The sequence below is a fragment of the Nothobranchius furzeri genome, chromosome 9 (assembly GCF_043380555.1).
Source record: "Nothobranchius furzeri strain GRZ-AD chromosome 9, NfurGRZ-RIMD1, whole genome shotgun sequence".
NCBI lineage: Eukaryota > Metazoa > Chordata > Actinopteri > Cyprinodontiformes > Nothobranchiidae > Nothobranchius > Nothobranchius furzeri.
This window is the reverse complement of record NC_091749.1, coordinates 73,373,618-73,397,428: the sequence shown is the minus strand read 5'-3', so window position 1 is coordinate 73,397,428 and position 23,811 is coordinate 73,373,618. Positions and strand designations below refer to the sequence as shown.

The 23,811-nt window shown below is 42.9% G+C and overlaps 1 protein-coding gene across 14 annotated transcripts in view; it reads left to right on the top strand.

Annotated features, from left to right (window-relative positions):
- The window catches only part of celf6 (CUGBP Elav-like family member 6), a 209,672-nt gene that overhangs the window by 168,919 nt on the left and 16,942 nt on the right, over window positions 1-23,811 (top strand). For 10 of the 14 annotated variants that reach the window (XR_008559282.2, XM_070555174.1, XM_054731911.2 and 7 more), the window contains 5 exons: window positions 1,445-1,594; window positions 2,377-2,439; window positions 2,996-3,076; window positions 12,749-12,892; window positions 20,699-20,848. Coding sequence is in view for 13 of the 14 variants with exons in the window: in XM_070555174.1 (XP_070411275.1) it covers window positions 1,445-1,594; window positions 2,377-2,439; window positions 2,996-3,076; window positions 12,749-12,892; window positions 20,699-20,826 (566 nt within the window). In the remaining variant the exon portion in view is untranslated. Of the gene's footprint in view, window positions 1-1,444; window positions 1,595-2,376; window positions 2,440-2,995; window positions 3,077-12,748; window positions 12,893-20,698; window positions 20,849-21,572; window positions 22,747-23,811 lie in introns of those variants that run through there. The other 4 variants (XM_054731912.2, XM_054731906.2, XM_054731904.2 and 1 more) reach the window with 3 other exon arrangements.

Sequence of the window (23,811 nt, the reverse complement as noted above, 5' to 3'; positions counted from 1 at the left end):
AATGCATTATATAAAGTGGCTTGACGCTGTACCTGGCATTTGTAATCCACAAGGCCTACACATTCCTGCTAATACCTATCAAACATAATCCTACGTGACTTAAATGCCCTTCACCTGGATACGAAAAAGAATAAAAACCCTTCAGCACAAAAGGCCACTGGCAAGGTGACAGCCTTAGAGTCTCACCACACGATGCTGAAACACAGCAAAGATCCTGCCCTCAGTGGAATGGTTTATCTTTGCTCACGTATCCAAACTGACACTTTAAACCACAAATCTAAAAGTCTGAAATGTTTTCCTTAAAATAAGGATTATCAAAACGCCACAACACACAGGGAAATGTTTGTGTTGTTGTTAGTAAATTATTATTTTGTTGTAATAACTGTTGTTGGAAATAAACAGTTGAATGTTCCAGCAGCCGTGCCGAGATGCAGCTGGTAGGGATTGTAGACGGGTGGGACGAGCGACACAGCTAAAGGTTTTGGTGGCTTCTCAAAGCGCCGTGTTCACCGGCCAGATTCTCTTGCTGGTATTCACTCTTATTTCGGCGTGCTTGGTGGAGAGCTGCACTTTCTCACGGTCAAAAGGAAACAGAAAACAGAAATGTACGGCCCACAGTATAGGACATATTCAGGTCTCAGACCATAGAGAGAAAAAAAGCAACAAAAAAAAAACATCAGGTTTCATTCAAAAACCCGTCAGACTTCTGACTAAAAGACTTTTTCTGACCAACTTTTTGTCTGATGCTATTTAATCCGACATCCTGTGCGTTTCTGAACAAAACCTGATGTTTTCTTTTCTATGGTTTGACGTCTGACATCTGAGGACACTGTATGGGCCATTTTCACTCTTTACTTTACTGTCGGGGCCTCAGTAGTATGTGGAAGATCCATGCACAGCCATACCAGCCTGGGTCCTTCTGCAGCTCACCATCTGGTCTCATTTTGCTGTGGAGTGGCATCCCATTCCTCCACCAGGAGTTGTTGAAGGCTAAGAAGCATGGAGTTGTTCTACCACACACAGCACGCTCAAGAGCTGTCAGTCAGGTGCCGATTGGGTCATACACCTATAACAGCACACACCTGGCAGCACCTGAATCAAGCCTGTTTTGCTGTGATGCTCATTTCATAAATGCACAAGTTGTATTGTCATATTGTTCAACAAATAAATAAATTAATAAAAGAACACCATTATTTTGCCTCGGCTCCACCTGCAACACATGCGTTATCTTGATGGACCCCCTTTTTAATCGTCCCCCCCAGACCAGGCTGATCCGGTCCAAATGCAGCATACCTCCTTAGTGAGTCAGAGGGTAGACATTTGCACCTATCATGTTGTAAGGCAGTGCATATGATAGATACACATTTCAGTCCAGAAAGACTATACATTTAGAGTTTGTACCTCTGTGCCCTGCACTTCCCATCGTTACTGCATCTATTTGCAGGCACCAGCACACCCCCAGGCATTTCTGCCACAGCCGTGCCCAGCATAGCCACCCCCATTGGGGTCAATGGATTCAGCGCCCTCCCACCTCAAAGCAACGGCCAGCCCACATCTGAGCCCATCTACACCAACGGGATTCATCCTTACCCAGGTGAGACGTTCCCTGTTTCTATGAAAGAAACATGAGATATTTGTGCAGCACCTGGTGTCGGGCTGCTGCTTTGGCCCTGGCAGCGTTGGCTGCTTGCACTGACATTGATCCATGAGTGTTAGAATGTGCTACTTGGTCTGAATGCAGAAACATCCCATAAATGTCCACAATTCTGAAGCGACATCCTATTAGTGACTAATTGAATGATGTCATTTAATAATGTTTGAAAGTTGGCGCGGGCCTTTTTAATGTTGTGTTGTAATGACTTTTTTAATAACAAACTCGTTTAAGACTTCAGGCTCTATCAACAACGTTTCTGACAGACTTCTGAGAAGCCCGCCCTCAGTATCATGATGGATCCATCAGTTCATCCATCCGTCAATTATGGTTAATTTGATGTGTCTCAGGCTGTCCACAGCGTCTTAATGTTGTCTGCAGCTGATTCCTGCAGAACTGACAGACACTCGCTCCCTAGCTCTGCATTATGCAAAGGCAGCTGCAATCATAATGAACTACAAAGTGGTTTGTTTGGCACCTTGTTAATATTTGATGCAAACATCTGGGGCGACCAGGCATTTTGAAGAACTCAAAGATATGACAACCCAAATTTCTCCCTCTCCCTGTGTGAGCTCTTCTCCTGATGGATCACCACAGTTATGCCACTGTCTGTCATGCTGTTGAACAACATTTCTGCAACTTTCCTTCCATTGCTGCCATGGCCCTTGTCCTTCCACTTCTTTTATCATCACTCTTCTGTCTCTGCCTCTTTTTGCTCTCTGCAGCACAGAGTCCAACGGTGACTGACCCTCTCCAGCAGGCTTATGCTGGCGTCCAGCACTACGCAGGTGATCCGTCTCTTCTACCTCCTCCACTCTCTCACTTCCTCCATCTGTCCCTTTGCCTCCTCCCTCTCCCTTTTTGGGTTTGCCACCATGACAGGTAGACATGGCCATATGACCAACCAATTTCCTCCTCGATTAGGCTGCTTTACGTTGGGATTACAAAATAATTTTCAGCTGGCTTGAATTTACAGCCACACAAAACACTCTAATTCTAAAAGTACACTGAGAGCTGAGGGTTCTCATCTGTCGTAGCCCTACAAGAGCGATGACACAGACCATTGCTTTGTGTCTGACATCAGCTCTCATTTAGATGGAGTGAATCTCCCTTTCTTTCTTTTTATGCCTGCTCGGTTGAACTGCGTTCCACTCCCCCCGTTGCCATTCTCTCTGTGTAGTGATCCACCAGCCAAATGAGCCCTGGCTCCCAGTCATGATGCAATTTATTTACGCAACGTCTAGAGGACGCAAACGAACAATGGAATAATGATTTGAGTTTTGTTGTGTCGAATATGAAAATGGAGATGTGAAGAATTCCACTCTGGTTCTCCCTTTGCAACAGCAGCCTACCCTGCCGCCTATGCGCCAATCAGCCAAGCGTTCCCCCAGCAACCAACCATCATGCCCCAGCAACAGAGGGAAGGTAAGAGCGAGCAAGCGCGCCCACCCAAGATAAAAGGTGATAATTGCCATGTTCCATTCTAATGTAGCTTCACTGCTTTGAATTAGCAAGGGAGGGAAAAGAGCTGGCTGGGGAAAGTGAGAGGAAAAGGCTTCCCATTTAAAGAGGAGAACATTAGCACTGAGATGGAAAGTTAGCCTGTCATTATTCAAAAACTGCACTAATTCAAACTCACAGTGTTGGACTACTTAATCAGTCCATTACAATGTGTTTAAGTGGGTATAAATATTCATCAGATTAATTAGTTGCATACATAATCATTTATTACCATTCCTAGTGTAGCGTTCATTCTTGTGCCACAGCACAAGATGTAATAAAGCATAGGATATACTCTGATGGTAAATCACTCTTTCTGACGCCACTCGTCCGTCTCCATTATTCATCTGTATGATCATACGAGACGGCATAGAGGGGCATGCATATTCATCATACAGACTTGAAACTGAGTGTTTTCAGTGTTGCTTAGAAGAAAAGTTGGTTTATGTTTGATTTTTGTCCATATTGACTGTGCATGCAAGCGCCACAGTGCAGACCTGCATGAAGAAAAAGCACGTCACACACATTTGTGTATGTCAGCAGCTCGCTCATAGTGCACGCCAAAATCATTTTAGACCATGTGGGAGGCGGACATCCCACCTCTTTTGTATCATGAATGCATTTTATACGTTAGCAAGGAAGAAGTGACCGTATTAGTGGCACACACACACACACACACACACACACACACACACACACACGCACACGCACACGCACACACACACACACACACACACACACACACACACACACACACACACACACACACACGCACAGAGTGGCCTGTCTGAGTTCTGGACTCCGCTGGGTTTTGGCTGTTTTCCCAGTCAGTCCCAGTCAACCGTCACAGTTTGCAGTCCGGTCTTTTACCAAGATACATCTAAAGCTACACAGGAACAGTCAAGCCCCAGATGCAGCCCTGCACCGAGAGCTAACACTTTCAATAATGCATTCCATCAGTGGGTGCCTGCGCATGTGTCAACAAACAAAATCCTCCTAAATCCCAAACTAGGATTTTGAACACAAAAATCCTCCTTGTTCTCTTTGTGGAAGTCTGCCTTTTGTACTTCAGGAAATACTTTTTGTTATTACATACTGGTAGAAAAAAGGTTTTACTAGTTTTGTTTGATAATGCACTACCTATGGATTACTTATACAATGGTGAAATAATAAAAAAAGACATGAGAGAAACAAAACTTTAAAACAAAATATGTAATCTTAAAACAAGATAATAAACTAAAAACAATAGCAAAATACAACCAAACCTTTTCAGTGGGAGGTTTTGGGTTTATTAACACAAGTCTGAACTTCATTAAGGGATAAAATAAGTAGGAATGGTTGATATTGTATTTTTACAGATGCACCAATAATGTCTGGCTCTTAATCTTCAATAGAGATATTAACCGATACCGATGTATGCTGTGTCCCCCTCTCATAAACATGAAAAACAGTTTAGGTTACTAACATCACGTATTTCTTATCATGCATGCTTACATTTAAACATTTGCTCTGTAAAACAACAACTTGTTGTGCCATATTTAGCTTGTCTACAACAGCAGCTGATTCTCATCCTCCCTTATCGTGATGCTGCGATATTAGCTACTAACGTATTTGTTGTTCTTCTGTATATTGCAGCTATGGTGATAAAGCATTTATAAAGATCTTCAGATAAGAAAAGCAAGCCTCGGGTGAAGATTCTTGTTTTTGTTTTTGTTGTTTGTTAGCGGGCAAGCTACACGTAGCTTATGTGCTGTTTGTTAGCTGGCTAGCTACAAGCAGCTACGTGCTGTTTGTTAGCTGGCTAGCTACACGTAGCTACGTGCTGTTTGTTAGCTGGCTAGCTACACGCAGCTACGTGCTGTTTGTTAGCTGGCTAGCTACACGTAGCTACGTGCTGTTTGTTAGCTGGCTAGCTACACGCAGCTACGTGCTGTTTGTTAGCTGGCTAGCTACACGTAGCTACGTGCTGTTTGTTAGCTGGCTAGCTACACGTAGCTACATGCTGTGAGGACAGCGTACGTTCACCACACAGGGCTGATTTCTACTTCACATGTTTAGACATTTTGAAAGGGAGGAGTAGCTGTAGAGTTTGATGTACAATATTGTCATGTACTGATATTTGATTTGTGACTATGTCTTAAGGGGAGGACTTTTGAACCGGATGTAAATGAGACCGGAAGTGGGGCGGGGGCATAAAGTGGCCGGGGAGAAAGAACACATGAAGGTTGTGTAATAAAGGATCCAAGAAAGACCGTGCTTCATGTCCTGATTTAATTCAGAGTGCTCCATCTAATTAAGTAGTAAGGTGGACACACAACAATGGCGACGAGGATGACACGAACAAGATTTTGTTTTTGGGAGAAGTAGACCCGGCGGCGGCACGAGGTTAGCGAAAACTTGTGGGCTAACATGGAAAAGTCAGGTGTTCAACCGTTCTCCTGCTACACTGATCCAGCAACGCTCGGACCGAGATGGACGCGGTGGTTAACATCCTTCGAGTTGTTTGCTGATGGGAAAGGTCTTATTTTGGCTGATGATGCTACGGACGCTGTCAAACAGCGGAGACGCGCTCTTCTACTGCACTTGGCTGGACAGGACGTACAGGACGTCTTCTCCACTCTACCTCGGACGGGAGGAGCGGCGGATTACGCCGCTGCGGTGACTGCACTTAACACTTATTTTGTTCCTCAGGTGAATGCGGCATATGCACGCCAAACTTTTCACAAATTATCCCAAACACCAGGAGAAACTGTGCAACAATTTTGTACACGTTTGAGGCGAGCTGCAAAAGACTGCGACTTTCAAGGTGACAATGATAACCAGATAAGGGACGCTATCCTGAATAAATGCACTTCTGAATATGTACGGAGAAAGCTGCTGGAGGAAGGTCCAGGCTTAACGCTGACTCGCGCGTTGGAGGTGGCTTCTCACTGCGAACGAGTGGAGGAGCAAATGGCGGCGATGAGCGGTACCGGGGAAAGGAAAGGAGAGAACACGGTCAGCCGGATTTTTACAGCAAAGAAAGAGAAGAACCACAGACCAAGAGGACAAATGAAAGATGATGCCAAGACAGACAGGCAGTGTTACAGGTGTGGTTATACTGACCACAGGGGCAAAGATCCCAAATGCCCAGCACGAGGACAAACATGCCACAAGTGTAATGGTAAGGACCACTTTTCGAAGATGTGTCGTACAAAGAGACAAAGGAAACAAAATGTGAATGCTGTTGAACAGGATGATTATGCATTTGTTGTAAATGATGATAATTCACCGGAGAAACTTACCTTTTCTGTTGGGGGAATAGAGTTGGAAATGTTAGTCGACTCGGGAGCTACAAGTAATGTGATGGGAGAAAACATATGGGAAAAGCTAAAAGCTAAAAAGATAAAGTGTCATTCATATGTACCCAAAGAGCAGAGGAATTTATATGCATATTCATCAGCACAGGCACTCTCGGTTAAAGGTGCATTCAGATGTGAAATCAAGATTGGTGACAGAACTGAAGAGGCTGAATTCATTGTGATTAGAGGTAATGGTGAACCACTCTTGGGGAAAAAGACTGCCATAAAGTTAGGAGTGTTGAAAATAGGTGAAAATGTGGCGGCTGTCACAGATTTAAAACATACTCTTAAAGAAAAGTATCCAAAAGTGTTCAAAGGAGTAGGGAAACTAAACACCAAACAGATCAGCCTGTACATTGATCCAAACGTGAAACCAGTAGCACAGCCACTGAGACGCATACCTTATCATTTGAGGGATGCAGTGGAGAAAAAGATCAATGAACTGATTGACATGGACATCATAGAACGTGTGGAAGGACCTACACCTTGGGTAAACCCTGTAGTGGTGCTTCCAAAGAAAGGTGACAAAGATATCAGAATGTGCTTAGACATGAGAAAAGCAAATGAGGCAATAATCAGGGAAAGATACCCCATACCCACGGTGGATGAAATCTTGCAAGGACTAAACGGATCTGCAATCTTCAGCAAACTCGATCTCAAGTGGGGATATCATCAACTAGAGCTTACCCCGGAGTCAAGAGAGATAACTACATTTGCAGTGCATAACGGGGTATACCGATACAAAAGGCTGATATTTGGAGTCTCATCAGCTAGTGAGCAATATCAGCATGAGATCGCCAATGCACTAGCTGGTATTGAAGGAGTTGAGAACATTTCAGATGATGTAATCATACATGCACCAGACCAGGAAGCCCATGACAAGCGCCTGCATGCTGTGATGAAGAGACTCTCTGACTGTGGCCTGACACTAAACGCAGAGAAATGTCAGTTCAACATGGACAGACTTGTGTTCATGGGAATACTGCTTACGCAGAAAGGCATCGGCCCAACTGAAGAAAGAGTGAGAGCTGTGGTGGAAGCCCGAGAACCAAAGAATGCTACTGAGGTGAGAAGCTTTCTTGGACTGGTCGGTTTCAGTAGTAGGTTCATACCACAGTTTGCTACACTCTCTGAGCCGCTTAGACGTTTAACTCGAAAGGAAGTGATGTTTACATTCGGGCCAGAACAAAAGCAAGTGTTCGAAAGACTAAAGGCTGAGTTAGCTAGAGCAGGTACTCTAGCATATTTTGACAAAGAAGCCCCAACTCGTGTCATAGCAGATGCAAGCCCTGTAGGCCTAGGCGCAGTGTTAATACAAACACAGAATGGAGAAGAAGTACCAGTGTGCTATGTAAGTCGGAGTCTAACAGACTGTGAGCGAAGATACTCTCAAACAGAGAAAGAAGCTCTAGCACTGGTATGGGCATGTGAGAGACTACATCCGTATGTATATGGCAGGAAGTTTGACCTCATCACAGACCACAAGCCCTTAGAGGTCATATACAGTCCGAGATCTAAACCTTGTGCACGCATAGAAAGATGGGTTCTACGACTGCAGCCATATGATTATAAAGTAGTACACATTGCGGGAAAACAAAACATTGCGGATTCATTGTCAAGACTGCTCTCTGATACCACGTCAAAAGAGGTACACAAGCATGAATCTGAGGAATATGTGAGATTTGTGGCAGTTAATGCTACTCCAAAAGCACTCACAACAAGAGAGGTTGAAGAAGTCTCTGCTACAGACTCAGAATTAACAGAAGTGCGAAGAGCTATTGACAATGGACACTTTGAAAAATGCAAAGCATACGCGCCCATTGCAAATGAACTCTGTGTCATTGGCTACATAGTCTTGCGGGGAACTCGCATTATATTGCCAGAAAACCTCAGAGCTCAAGCGCTGTCACTAGCTCATGAAGGACATTTAGGAATCGTTGGAACCAAGCAGCATCTCAGAACAAAAGTTTGGTGGCCAGGGATGGACAAAGCTGTAGAAAAATTCTGTAAAGCTTGTCACGGATGTCAAATAGTAGCCAGACCGGATCCACCGGAGCCACTGAGAAATACACTTTTACCGGATGGGCCCTGGCGAGATGTGGCGGTAGACTTACTGGGACCGCTACCTTCAAACCACTCGATACTCGTACTGGTGGATTACTACAGTCGATATTATGAGTATGAGGTGATGTCATCTACAACTGCTGAAAAGGTCATTGACTCTATTGACTGTATATTTAGCAGACATGGGCTACCAGTTACCATCAAATCTGATAACGGCCCACAGTTCAAATCTGAGCTGTTCGGGAAATATTGTGAGACTAATGGAATTAAACATATAAGAACTACACCAAAATGGGCTCAAGCAAATGGGGAAGTGGAACGCCAAAATGCATCACTGATGAAAAGAATCAGGATCGCACAAGCGGCAGGTCTTGACTGGAAGCGAGAGTTAAGAAAATATGTAACAGTGTATCGCAGCATTGAACATCCAACCACGGGCAAAAGCCCAGCAGAACTCCTGTTCAACCGCAAAATGAGAGGAAAGTTACCGAACATCAGTGAGGCGAAAACAGCGGAGTTGGACGTGCGTGATAGAGATGCGGAACAGAAAGGAAAATCAAAGATTTATGCCGATGAACGACGAGGGGCAGAGTATTCAAACGTTGACACGGGAGACACCGTGCTGGTTCAACAAGACAAAGTGGACAAGTTTACAACACCATTCAATACAACACCACACAAAGTTGTAAGCAGAACTGGAAACCAAGTCACTATTGAATCACCAACCGGAGCTCGTTATCAACGGAATACGACACACGTGAAGAAATATGAGACAAATGGGACCCGAGAAGGACACCACGAACAAAACACTATACCTAAAAAGGAAGAAGGTGAGACACCCACAACAACTGACACCTTCACTCCAACACAAGAGGGCCCACAGGGACCAGAGAGATCAAGGAGATCGCAGAGGATTAAAAAGATACCTGAGAGGTTTCGTGATTTTGTGGTGAAATAAATCATAATAGGTTAAGTTGAAGAGGTAACTTCAAGAGGGTTAAGGTTCAAGTTGCCAGTTTATATGTGTATGTGGACATGTAAACGAGGGGCGAGACAGTTAGAAAATATAAGTGTTAGAAAGTAAGATAAGAAAGAATGTTCAAAGAAAAAAAAAAAAAAAAAAAAAAAAAGAAAGGTTATTAAGACCAAAGTTTGAATCTAAGAAAAAGGGGGATGTCATGTACTGATATTTGATTTGTGACTATGTCTTAAGGGGAGGACTTTTGAACCGGATGTAAATGAGACCGGAAGTGGGGCGGGGGCATAAAGTGGCCGGGGAGAAAGAACACATGAAGGTTGTGTAATAAAGGATCCAAGAAAGACCGTGCTTCATGTCCTGATTTAATTCAGAGTGCTCCATCTAATTAAGTAGTAAGGTGGACACACAACAAATATGTGTATGGTATGTTATTGTTGGGTCATAAAAAGACTTAAAACTGATACAGATTTTCTCTGTTATTACATTTTAATGCAGATATTAATGATAGACCAATGTAAGAATTTAATTGACATCTGTTTAATGAACCAAAAGACATAAGATTCCATAATAAATATGAAATCAATCTTATGGATCTTTGGGTACTTTTAACCAGAAGATTGGAACTTTTTATTGCAGGGATTATGTAACAACTTTGTATTAAATCAGAGACAACAGAAAGAGAGTCAAGTTTTAAAAGTTTAAAGATTTATTACTAAACAAATTAAAACTAGACTAACCTTAAACACTAAATGTCTGGTGTAACTAAGGTGAAGTGAGACGGAGAATGGTGTAGTGTGGAATGTTGTTCAGAACCAGCAAATCCGGAGAAACGATTAGTTCTGGTGGGTGTGAAGGTGATTTCTTTGCACTAAGCTTTGATCTGGAGATTCATAAACACATAAGACGCCATTTTGTTGCTCCACACATACCCTTCAGGTGAGACCACCGTACAGATCCAGACTGCCAGGTCCTCGAACCCCCCTTTCGGTACCGGAGCCGATGAAACAGCGTCAGCAGTACGACAGACTAGTCTTTGGATTGTCTCCAGGTAAAAAGCGACAGTTGGTTGACAGCGTCAGATGGACCCGGAGGGTCAATGAGTTCAGCTTTTATTCTGAAAGGAACAGTTGCAGCAGGTGGAACAGCAACAGATTTTATCCAGCTTGTCGTTGGTTCTTTCGGCTGAAGAGGAAAGTTACGGATTGGCCACTCCGACAACTTCTCTAGAACGCTTTGAACTGGCGTTAAAGATGACGTGGGCATAGTTTTATACTTCGGATGTTTTGGTTTATGGTCGAATGAAAAGATGACAGATTTTACCAAACACCACCAAAACCACGCCTCCATCAGATCTGGCAGATTCTGACTGGATCAGTAAAGCAATGTGTCATGTCTTAACGCTACGTGTGATCAGTCTCTAGTGGAACATTTAAAGTCATATTACTTATTATATTCTGTAGGAATATAATATCAAGTATTAATATTTTCATTTCACAGATTGGTTTACATTTTATTATCGACTAACACTTTGTTTGATTAGCTTATTAAAATAGAGTTCTTTGATTTATTAAAAAGGAAGAGTCCTTTGTCTTCATTCTTCTCTTGGGCTGGAAAGGAAACAGTTTAGAAGCAAATGCATGAGACCTTGAGCAATATCTCATGCAGACTAGTTCTTGCTGAGGAGAGGGGGAAATGACTTTTAGGTGGAAAACAGTCATTTCATTCTGTTACACCAATAATATTGAACATCCCTGAAAACAAGGCTCTCAAAATCAAAGGATGAACCAGAGTTTCATCTTTGGCCATTTTTATTAGTTTAATTGCTGCAAAATACTGAAGAAAAGGTGCTGATTTTACTGCTAACAATGCAACTCCTATTAGCTGATATGACTACGGCTGATGTGCGGAAGAAAAGGGATGGATGGATGGACGGACAGACAGACAGACAGACAGACAGACAGACAGACAGACAGATATATAGATAGATAGATAGATAGATAGATAGATAGATAGATAGATAGATAGATAGATAGATAGATAGATAGATAGATAGATAGATAGATAGATAGATAGATAGATAGATAGATGGACTTTAGATGATCAACTGAAGGATGATGAGTCTGATACTTTTAATTTGACGTAGAACTTTTCCTTTGTTCAGTTTGTGTTCTCTTCATAAATCATGAGCACTTAAAGCAAATCAGGTTTGGTTTTTAATTTTTGCACGGTGCTAAAATCTTCTATAAATTATTTCTAAAAATCACGTATTGTTAAAATTAATCATAGAAACATCTAAACCTAAAAAGACAGACCCGATATTCAGCCTCCAAGTGTTAAGAAACTCAGTCAACCTTTGTGTGTGTGTGTGTGTGTGTGCGTGTGCGTGTGCGTGCGCGTGCGCGTGCGTGTGCGCGTGCGCGTGTGTGTGTGTGTGTGTGTGTCCTTTATCGCACCAAGCCACAGCAGCACTACAGCCAGCTACCACTGCAGCCCTCTTATCAGGCTTCTCACCAGACTCAGCCTCATCTCGTCATGCTATCACCCTGAGCAATGAGACAGGAGAGAAAGTTAGACAAGCAGCCAGCTCCAGGCTTACTGTCTCTGAGTTCATCAAGTCCCCCCCGCTCCCTGTGTGTGTGTGTGTGTGTGTGTGTGTGTGTGTGTGTGTGTGTGTGTGTGTGTGTGTGTCCATGGCTGGCTTCTGTGATCTCTCTCCGTCTCCCTCCAGTTCATTCCTGCCTCCATCCAGATTGGCCAGTACAATATGTGGCAGCTGGATAGATGAGTGTGGAGGGATGGAAAGAGATTGGACGACAGTCCTACTGTCACACAGTAATTGGAGCAAAAACTTGGCTTGTGTCTTAATGTGTGCTCTCTCTTCTTTCTCCGTTTCTCCATGTCTCAGAGCTTCACTAACCCAATAACGGTCTCATTCGATCTCTTGCACTCAAACCTTCAACACTTTTTTATTTTGTGTCTGTCGTTTTCACTTCTCTTATTACTGACTCTGTGCTGCTGGATGTAGGTCGTTGTTTATTTCCTAATAAATTAGTTAGATGTACTGGTGTACATGCATTCAGCTGTGTCATCGGCTGGTATTTTGATTGCTTCGTAGCTTTTTTTCCTCCATGTCATCAGTCAGGCTGTCTCTCGCTAGACGTTTCCTGTTTACGCTCCCACAAAACTCTCCTGTCGTTTTTCACTTGTCACCAGGGCCAGAAGGTTGCAACCTGTTTATTTATCACCTGCCCCAGGAGTTTGGAGATGCTGAGCTCATGCAAATGTTCCTACCTTTTGGCAACGTCATTTCTGCCAAAGTCTTTGTGGACCGAGCGACCAATCAGAGCAAATGTTTTGGTGAGTCAACACTCTACAAAGATGCTGATTGTGTACTCTTGACACTTGTTGATCCCCTACAAATGCGGCGTTCCTGGGCTTTTATTTCAATATTTTCCCAAACCAAGGTGCAATTAAAGGGACATTACATACCATTGCACAAGGTGGGTGAAGGTGGGAAATTAAGGAATGATGCTCCCTACAGATGTCTCACATGAGCAAAAAACAAGATGAAACATTTAAGGCTGAAAAGCGAAGCCGAGTGTCAAAAACAAACATACTTCGGGTTTGACCTGAGGCATGTTTAGCGTCATCTTAAAGAGCAAGTCACCCCCTACCAGAGTCCTACTCCACTCCCACTTCCTGTTTGAAAAATGCCACAATTGCTGTTGCCTGGCAGACCAAGTGGGCAGTGCCATCAACAAATACACTCACAAAGACTCAAAAGGACATTGTGACATCATAATGTACCAGCTAATGTCATTGTGTACCTCTTAGCCAATAGCAGTGGCAGATTGAAATTTAAATGCAGTTCTTCAGTCAATTCCACGAGAGAATGTAGTACCGATTGTAGTTTTCTGCTGCTGTGCTTTCCCTATCTGCTTGGGGGCCTGCGCCTGCCGATGACGAACTACGATCATTCTACGGCAATACCGCTCGGCCAAAATACATAGCATGTCTTTTTCAATTCTGTTCTTTCACATATGTTTTGGCAAGTGTTTAGCAGTTTTGTTATTAAATGTGTGTTTCTTACTTCCTGGATGATTTTGGACATGTTAACGTAACTTCCATAAGTCGTATGTCCAGCCAGTCATCTAGTGTGATGTCATCAACATGTGCAGGACCCTGAGCTGGCCACAAAATACATTCTCACACCTGAAGCGGCTAAATTTGGCGAAGGGTGACCAAGCATTTCTTCCCCAACGCGTCTGGAGGCGACGCGCTGTGCCAGAGCTACGGTTTCTGAAGCCCGCAGGAAAACGCACATTTAACCGAGATATAACCTTTGACCTCTTGTTATTTAACCTTACCCTCACCCCCATCCTAACCTTCACCCAGTTTTTCATTCTAAACTTTTTGTTAACTGTGTTGGAGAGGGACTTTACAACTAGAAACAAAGTTTTGCATGCACAAGTGGGTTAAGGTTAGGATAAGGGTAAGGGGAAGGTTAAATTGCAAAAGGGTAAAGGTCAAAATTTGGTGAAATCTCCGTTTTACCACGGATGTCAGAAAGCGACGCTCTGGCACAACCCGTCGCCTCCCGACACGTTGGGACTCCCCATGCGTCGGAAGCAAACGCTTGGTCACCCCGCATCAGTTTTAGCTGCTTCGGAGAACTCGGAGAATGTGTTGGGACAGAAGAAAACACGGCTAAAGACGCTAGACCCGCCCCCTACGCACTTTAGACCCGATTTTTATGGTTATATGGTACGAAGCCCCCAACATTTTTCAACAACTGACTTATGCATTTTCAACAACGTTTCGATGGATATTTCCAGAGATTAAAGGTAAAAACTACTGATCGTCTCTTTAAAATGGGCAGCTCTAATGGAAACTTTAGTATTTGGTCATGAGGTAGGGGGGTTATTTAGTGTTTTGATGTTGTGGATCATTGGTAGTAGGGTAATTTGGGGACGTATAGACCCTTTTTGCAAAGCCCTAAACACGTAAGCTGCATAAACCTGTTCTTGCTAACAGCTGTGACATCAGCATAACTGATTGGAAATATAGACGGCATAGTTTTCTGCTCTCACAGCAACTCCTAAAACTGCAATACCAGCTCATGTAAGCACCGTTTGATGCCCATTTACCCCCACCGCCCCCATCAGTTTTCCATTTTGAACCGAAGTCTATAGTTACTTGCAACACAAATAAAAGTGGCTTGGACTGGGACACCTCCAGCTGCGTACCTTAAGAGTACACGCATTAGCTGTGTAATATCAGATGAATGGAGGAGGTTCATGAGATCTATAAAGTCCTTTTTATATTAACTATCGTGTTTTTGGAAAAAGATGGCAGCAGTTCATTTTGTGGCTCATCAGTCAGACCGTTTCTTCAGAGTAGATCTGATCTATGTTTGATTAATGGTTTCCCTCTCAACGTTGTATTTTCAGTGCTATCCGTTGGCATTATTAGTTTCATTCTTCCTATGGATGGGTTTAATCTGTCATTGAGATCCATTAGAGTAGTCCACTTTTTGCTAAATGGCCATTGGCCTTTTGAAAACAATTCTAGGCAAAAGCAAAGCTTAAAGACCCCGTTTTGTTGGTCGTTCCTAAACACAGACTACGATCTCGAGGGGGTCGTGCTTTCTCGGTGCTGGGGCCGAGGCTCTGGAATGAGCTACCTGCATGCGTTAAACAGGCCACCACACTCGGCAAGTTTAAGAGCCAGCTGAAAACTCACTTTTATTCTTTAGCTTTTATTCAAGAAGAGCCTCGTTAACGGATGGCCTTGCACTTTTTTTGCTGCCCCACCTAGATTTTATCTTCATGTTTTTGTTGTTTTTTTTAATTGTTTTACATGTTTTTATTTTTTAATGTTTATTTCTGCTGTGCAGCGCTTTGTTTGGTCCTTGGGCCGTGTGAAGGCGTTATATAAATACAGTTTAGTAGTAGTGGTAGTCGATGGCTTCAACTTAGCCAGCACAGGCCAAACGTCAGCTTCTCGTCCTGGTTTTATGTCCTGTACCAGTAACGTTACACTTAAGTCTGTGTTTGTCAGGAAAGAGCGGAAAAGAAGACGTGGACTTTTTAGTGTAGATTAAAGACTGAGGGGCACTTTACAAACTTAGGACCAAACCCTCTACAGACTAGAGGGTGACATCATAGCAGCTGCAGAACTCCTGTTCTGCTATAAAACAAAGGTGATGATGTAATAAGGTGTACGATCCAGTAACCCAAAGACAAGCACACACAACCGGCTTTGTCGTAATCTCCATCGTGGCTTTTCAAAAACAGCAAGAGTCCAAAACTAACTAAATACACTCTCACAAAGTGTTACTGAGAGCAGGTTCACAGTACTCAACTGAAGAAGACAAACTGGCAAAGGAAACTGTTGCAAAGACGCTTAAATGGAGAAGCCAGGACCCAGGTGCAAGACATGAGGCAGATTAGTGAGGAGCCTCATGTCGTGAAGCTGCCTGTAATGAGACAGGAAGTGAATGCACAAAATAAAACAGGAAGTACCAAAAACACAATAAAACCAGAAACAAGACTGCAAAGCACTCAACCTGCAGAATCACCCATGACACCATTTTACTTTTCCACTATTCCCAGTCTCATTCACCCAAGAGAAAAGCTTTTCCCCAGACTCCCACTTTCCTCTAACCAGCAGCCTCCCACAAACCTTCCCTTTCCCTGGCATCCTCTTCCACACACAGAACATTTCTTCAGGGCGGAGGGTGTGCAGGTGGACTCCATGGGCGTAAAGAGATAATAATAGACAGGCGTGGGCCTCGCTGTTGATTCAGGTGGACAGCAGCACCCAGGGGACAGCACTCTCTACCTTTCTGTCTCAAACACACACACACACACACACACACACACACACACACACACACACACACACACACACACACACACACACACACACACACACACAGCTGGTTTAGGGGTGGGAGGCAGAGGGCTGATGACCTCATCACTCTCACCATGGTGTGTAAATGGGATGTTGGCAAATAACTTGAAATAAAAAGCTTTTGAAAATGATTTTCTTCATTTTAAAATCACGTCACAGCTGATTTAGTAGGAATTTTCCCGTTTTTGACCACTTTGTGACAGCGTATGAACACTCTGGTTAATACTGTTAAAGTTTACATGATCAGATGAACACAATCTTACTGTAATATTTTTAAAGGTGAAGTTCACTGAAAACATATTTTTACTGGTTATTTCTGATTCTAATGGCTCACTGAGTGTCTCACGCAGGCTGAACATGAGAATAGTCTCCTACACCTATCTCCTGCAGTAGCTTCTGATAGAAAACAGACGGTGAAACTCTAGGATCAGAAAATCCTGACAGATCTACGTCACCCTGTCACCAACATTCATGGACTCACCCATCTGGACTCACGACGGGGAAGGCTGTTGTTGGTTTAGTCCAGGAAACAGCAGAGAACGCCTCTTGTTAGCATTAGCAACTCCAGCACACAGCAGAACTCCTCCAGGCTTGTGTTATTTGTGGAGATAAAACATCAGTGATGTAAGTCAGTGTAAGAGTTGTGTTGCTGTTATCCGGTCAGAGGCGAAATGTCCAAACATCAGGAAATAAGACTCTGAACGTCTGAAGGACAGTTGCAACGTGGGTAACTTTTAGGACCTAGAAATGATGCACTGGCACCCCCCCCCCCCCCCATCTATTTTTCCTAATCTTAAAGAGTTTAGGGTGATTGTTTTAAAATTTCATTCTTTGCTTAAGTCAATATTTGATGTTTTAGCAACTTACACGACTCTTACCTCTAAGATAACACTCCTTTCATAATCTGTGGTTGTTTCTCCCTTCTACCAGCACGAGGGCCTGAAATAACATCTCTTTAATTTAATGTATCTAAAACTTCATTAGGGTTTACATTTAGACTTAAATATTTCTTAATACAACAAAGCACGTATGAACTACTTATAAATCGAGATGCTAAACTTCTAAAAAATTCACAACACTACAGTTTGTATTGGACTAAGTGTCATATGTCTTGTTCTGCACGTCTGCATTACGTTCTCAGTGCAGAAGCTTTTGTGTGATTTGTATCGTACAGATTTGCAGAGATGGTCTGTCTCCCTGCAGCAAAGGGAAAAACTTAAAAAACCAAACCCCTCTAAAAAGATAATCTGACATCACTCTGTAATGTTTACAGGGAAACGGGAGAATTTAATCTGGGCACAGAAAGGTGTAGTTGTGGAAATGTGGAAAACAAGAATGTGGCGTAACTTTGAGCATCACTGACCGGTAACACGTGTGTTTGCAGTGACAGACGGTGTCATTTAGCTTCACAAAAGATTTGACCCAACGTGGATGAATAAATAAACCCTCAAGTCGTTATGCTTCCTTATATGTTTACCACTTAATCCTCTTCATTAGGTCACTCACTGCTGACTTTAAAAAGGGATCAAAGCTTAGACGGCTGAGTGGAATTATCTGGAATTAGAAACACATTCCAGATAGTCCTGGGAGAAACAGATGTAAACTGAAAATAAGATTCAAATGGTTTACTTGTTATTAAAAGCTTGAATTATGTTCACATGGCTGTGGGAGGTTATCTGTTCATGGAAGAGGAATAATTCAGTGAACATTTGAAGAGGTCTTTGAGCATTCTGGTTTTACTGTAACTGAACACGTGTGATGCACTGCAGGTTCACCTCCCACACGGACCTCTTAGGAGTGATTTGAGAAAACAAAAGTTAAAGCTTCCCACTGGATCATCCATTTCTAAAGAAAGCAGACGTAATACGGCCATCATTTGTTTCAGATATTTTAGAGATGCCGATTTGTTTTGTGTGGAAAACACATAAGAAAGATCACCGGGCAGGTCCTGGTGTTGGTCTCTTGTTCTTGTTTTGTTTGAAAAGATGGAAGACTGGCTGGGAGGTTAGAGCCGCTCAGGAACAACATCTTCTAATAACGGTTTTAATACTGTCAAGTGTTAGTTTATGTAAGTGTTGAATTTGTTGCAACAGGTTAACGTCAGATGAAAAACAGTAACATTTTAATCCAATCCCACTCACTCATTGCCTTGCTTTATGATAGCTTTTAATTACAATTTCAATTCTTTATTCAGGACAACACACATTAATAAACAATCAAATACATTGTGTAAATGGGCCAGATTATAGCATAGTTGCTAATTAGCATCTGTAGTCCGTCAACAAGAGAACTAAGTAAAACAAGTAACACGATACAATTTATAAACAGTCCGATAGAAACATTCCTTTAAAATAGACAAACAAAAAAATAAGAATAACTAAAGATGCAAACATGTCTGGGAACCTTTAAGATGTAGTGTGAGGTGCTTTTTAAAGGTGCTATAAGTGGGAAACTCTGATATTCGCTGGGATGTTGTTCCAAAATTGACTCCCTCTAACGGACAGCACCATTTGTCGGAACGTCGTTTTCCTGTAGGGGACCTGAAGGTCTCCTCTAGTGGAGGCTCTGGCACCATAGCCTTTGTCTGCTCTTAATTTTACGTATGCGGAAAGTGGAGGTGGAGCTAGTCCATAAGTGCTTGTAGATTAAACAACTATTTTTGAACTTAATAACATATTTAAAATTAAGTATGTTGTACTTTGCCAGAATATTACAACGGTAATATGACAAAGGCTTCTGATCCAAGATTTTTATAGACTTTTTGAATAATATTTCTATTGGTTTTAGAAGAGAGTCCCCAGTGAATGAGCTTGATGTTTGCAATGTATAAATCTCTCCCCTCTGGAGCTGATTTTGATTGCTTTTAATGTAAAGTGCACTGTTTTCATTGACTGGGACTCTATTTCCCATGATGCTCTGCTGTATTGAGCCACACAGGTGTTTGGCATCAACTGTCCTGTTTAACTAAGGACTGTTTGTGTGAACCGCTACAACTCCTGATGAAGGTCTCGGACCGAAAGCTCGACAAATAAAGCTCTCACGTCGCAGATTGGAGTGTTTTGATGCAGCACCTCACCAGATGAGCGGTGACTCCTACTCCAATCAAATCTCACTTAAAACACACCTCTCTATGAACAGAGCTACAGTACTTTAGGGCAAATGGCGATTTATAAAAAGCCACAAAAAATAAAATTCCACATATTTTTTCTTTTCCTATTAAATGAAAAATATGTTAAATCTGCATAAAACTCTAGTTAACAGATAATTATTGTCTTTGACCTGGATTTTCACTTTGAATCTTGCATTTAAAACTCTGTTTCACTCTTTTATCTTCTGACTCGCAGAGTTCTATCTCTTTTTGACAGGTGGATGTAATTGTGAGGTTCGGACATTCACTAAAGCCAGAGATAATGCATGACTGTGTGTGTGTGTGTGTGTGTGTGTGTGTGTGTGCTGACTGGGATCACTACCAACTGACACGCCCTTCCCAGCTCCGTTTGTTTAAAGGGTTTGTAAAAGCAGCAGCCGTATCTCACCTACACTGACAAAAGCCTGCCCTCTCCCCCCAAATTAAATTGGACCCATAGCGGTGTGATCAAATCAGCTGGCAGGCGGAAAATTCTGGCCGTCAATCACGGAGGTGTCTGATAAGAGCAGGCGTGGAGTCCCGGCGGGGGAAGCTGTGGGCTCATGCTGCCTCAACACCTAAGTGATAACTCAGAGCGGCACACCTCGCTCCTAGCATCTCATCACGACCCCGTGCCCTCTGCTCTTTACTTAGAAACATGCTCAGTCACACACGAAATAAAAAACATGCTTGCAGAGCTCTGCTGTTCTTGTAGGGCTCAAACGCTCCTGTAACGTTTACACGCCCTGCTCTGGTCTGCAAATCCACACTCTGCGCGAGAGCCGGGGATTTTTCTCTTATCTCGGAACACCTTCCTTTATTCTGTCAAAGTGAGACTCCTGGATCCCAACGCCTCTCGTTCATTTGATGTTAATATCTGTGTTATTAGCCTTTGTGGTATTTTAGGCAATCTTTCTTTTTAATTCAGAGATTTCCAATTAATGTGCTGACAAGAGAAAACAAAGACCTTTTGTTGTGTCATTGTGCGGAGCTAACAACAGGTTTCCACGCTCTGCTTTCATCTCACCTGCCTTCTGCTTTGTTTCTTTCTCTCCCGCTGTCTCATCTCTCCTCGTTCTCTTCCCTTCATGTGTGTCTCGTGCTCGGTGGCCTTGTCTCAGGCTTCGTGAGTTTTGATAACCCTTCCAGTGCTCAAGCCGCCATCCAGGCCATGAACGGCTTCCAGATAGGCATGAAGAGGCTGAAGGTGCAGCTAAAGCGGCCAAAGGATGCCAACCGACCTTACTAACCTGTCTGCTGTTCATAACCAGGTACAGTATGCTGCAAAGCTCCGTAGCTTTGGCTCAAATCTCCCATGTCACTTGGAAAATTCCATGTCTTAGATATTAGTTTAAGATCAAACATTACGCATACTTCTGTTTTGTAGAGAACTTTGTTTTTGTGGGAATCTGAGAAGTACAAATATACATTTATGTATTTATTCATTCATTTTCTACTGACCAAGGGGAAATGCCATCATTTTGGTTCTAATTTGGTGAAAATCATATTTATACTCAAGTTTTCCTTAAAGGCCCCGTGTGTGAAATTCACAGAAATCATAGTAAAAAGATCCGACTCTTTAGCACCACGCAGTTTAGAGTCGGTATTGCAGCTATTGGAGCCCCCGAGGATCAAAAGGTTTTTTTAATCATTATTTAAAACTTTATTAACAAATATAACAAATACAATACAAAATCGTGTTGCTGTAAACGGCAGCATGTCATCATCTAATTCCAGCTTTCAAGTCAGCGAACAGGTTAGTTGTTTTCATCTAACTTATTTTATTAATTTAATCTAAATAGGTTTTGAATAAGAAAAACTTTTTAATGTCAGTTATGTTTGCTAATAGCAAACGGCAGCTAGTTAGTGATGACTTCTGACTACAAAAAATGACAATATTTTGTTCATTTTATTTGAGAAATGTTATATTTCTATTTGCCATTTTGGAAATATACAAGGTAGTGTAGTCTGTAATTGTTTTCTCTCCGTAAACAGAGTCAGATATCATCCGATGGTTCATCAGTGAAGACAGACAGAGGACGAGGGAGAGGAAGAGGGCGAGGAAGAGGGAGAGGAAGAGGGAGAGGACAGACGTGTGCCAGCGCACAGAGAGGCAGAGGTGTTAGACATGCGACAGAAGCAGGGCAAGCATCCCAAGATGAAGGAGCCGAATTTGCTCAAACCAGCCGCAACGTTCCACGCACAAGAGGAAGAGGCAGAGCTGCAATAAAGTCTAGAAGATCGGCGCTTTCAAGCGCTTTCAAACTATCCCGTTTCTCAAGTTTGCTTGTAGAATATGTGTGATCCTCCATCGCTAGAAGTACGGTGTGGCTAGTTTCTTCTTCTTCTTAGTTACTTTGTCAGACTGCATGCTTACAAGGCGCACTTCTGCCCCCTGCTGTTTCTTTGAGGTTACATCATTTAAAAACGCAAACATCAAATGCGAAGCTTAATATGTTGTATGTCCCTAAAAGGTCACTGTATTTTAAGATGGCGCATGCCATATGGAGCACCGGTCTGCTTCTTTTGTCTAAAATATTAAAATATAAAGCTAATAATAATGCTTAGAATAAATGCTTGTTTGAATTATCATAAAAAAAAAACAAATTTGAGAATGTGATACAAGAAATTTGATAACTTATAAGATGAAATATCACACATTGGGCCTTTAAAACAAAGTATTTAATGTGTTCAATCCTTATCTTCATGTCAGACCAAACGGCAGATCTCAGTAATTCTGTATCGACTGTGTCCAACAAGGGGGAAACTCCCAGACCTTCTTTCCAAATCAACCAGTTTTATTTTAAATACCGGTGTACTGTTTTACAATCCACAGGCCCCATTCCTTAGAAACATATTTTAGAGTTATTTTTTTTTTGGGTCAGGTTGCCCTGCTCTGTAGAAACATGCTCCTTCCACTGTTTGTCAAATCTAATTTGAACCCGCAGAAAGCTCCGGGCCAGTGCTCGGCTGGGTACAGTTCAGCTGTCGTAATGGCACCATTTGATCCAAAGTGTTTAGCTAAAAGTTCCAAAAGCAAATAGTAGATATTTGCTGGCTGAAGTAGCTCTGCACCATTGTTCTGTCAACTGCATGACGAGATTCATGCTGCAGCATTAGAGCCCAGAACCCCGGGGTGAGGGGGTGGGGTTAGGGCAGGCTGTTAGGTGGAGGTAGGTTGTCTTCAGTGGTTGTTCTGGGCAGATCAAGGAAGTAAAAGATCCTCAGTGTAGCAATGGGTACCGAATTCTGTACTTTTTAAGGTACCGACCAAATTCCATAGTACCGACTGAGCACCGATTCACGTCATTTGAAACGGTGTCTCGTTTCGGTACCCGTCCTTCATAACGAGAACTTGTCTAGACAGCTGCGCATGCGCAAGAGCGTTATGTCGTCGGTCGCTGCGAGCCAGTTGTAAACAGAGCAGCATGGTAGAAAGAACACACGCTAAAGCTTGGGTCCACTTCACTAAATGTGATGGGTAAATGGGTGATGATGAAACCAGCGACAACGATCTAAGTGAGACATCCTCATCTTAATCTGCTCCGGTAGGTAAATAAAATGTTTAAGATAACGTTAGCTTGATATGTTAGCTTCCGTTTCGAGCCCCCTCCTCCGTCCTCATTGTAGAAAAAATCTTATCAATCGCGTTGAAAGACCAATTAATTAAGTCCATGCTGAAAAATAGTGAATGCAGAGGAAATGCAGAGAAGCGCTCTGTAGGCAGACGGGACAAAAAGAGCCTTGGGAAAATACAGATAAGGGAGCAAAAGGCAGAAGCGACTGTTCTCTGTGAGTGCCGGTAGAAGAGTTATGATGATTAATTCAAACGGAAACAGTGTTCCCACTAGTGGGAGGGGCCAAAGGGGTTGGGTGCAATGTGTGATGGACGGTGGCCGAAAGCGGGGACCGTGGCGGTTTGATCCTCGGCTACAGAAGCTGGCTCTCAGTACGTGGAATGTCACCTCTCTGGTGGGGAAGGAGCCTGAGTTGGTGTGTGAGGTTGAGAGGCTCCGACTACACATAGTCTGAATCACCTCGACGCAGGCTCAGGCTCCGGAACCAGCTTCCATAAGTGGGGCTGGACTCTCTACCACTCTGGATTTGCCCCGACTGAGAGGCGCCGAGCAGGGGTGGGCATAGTAGTTGGCCCCCCATCTTGGTGCCTGTACGTTGAGGTTTACCCCAGTGAACGAGAGGGTAGCCTCCCTCCGCTACGTGTGGGGGGACGGGT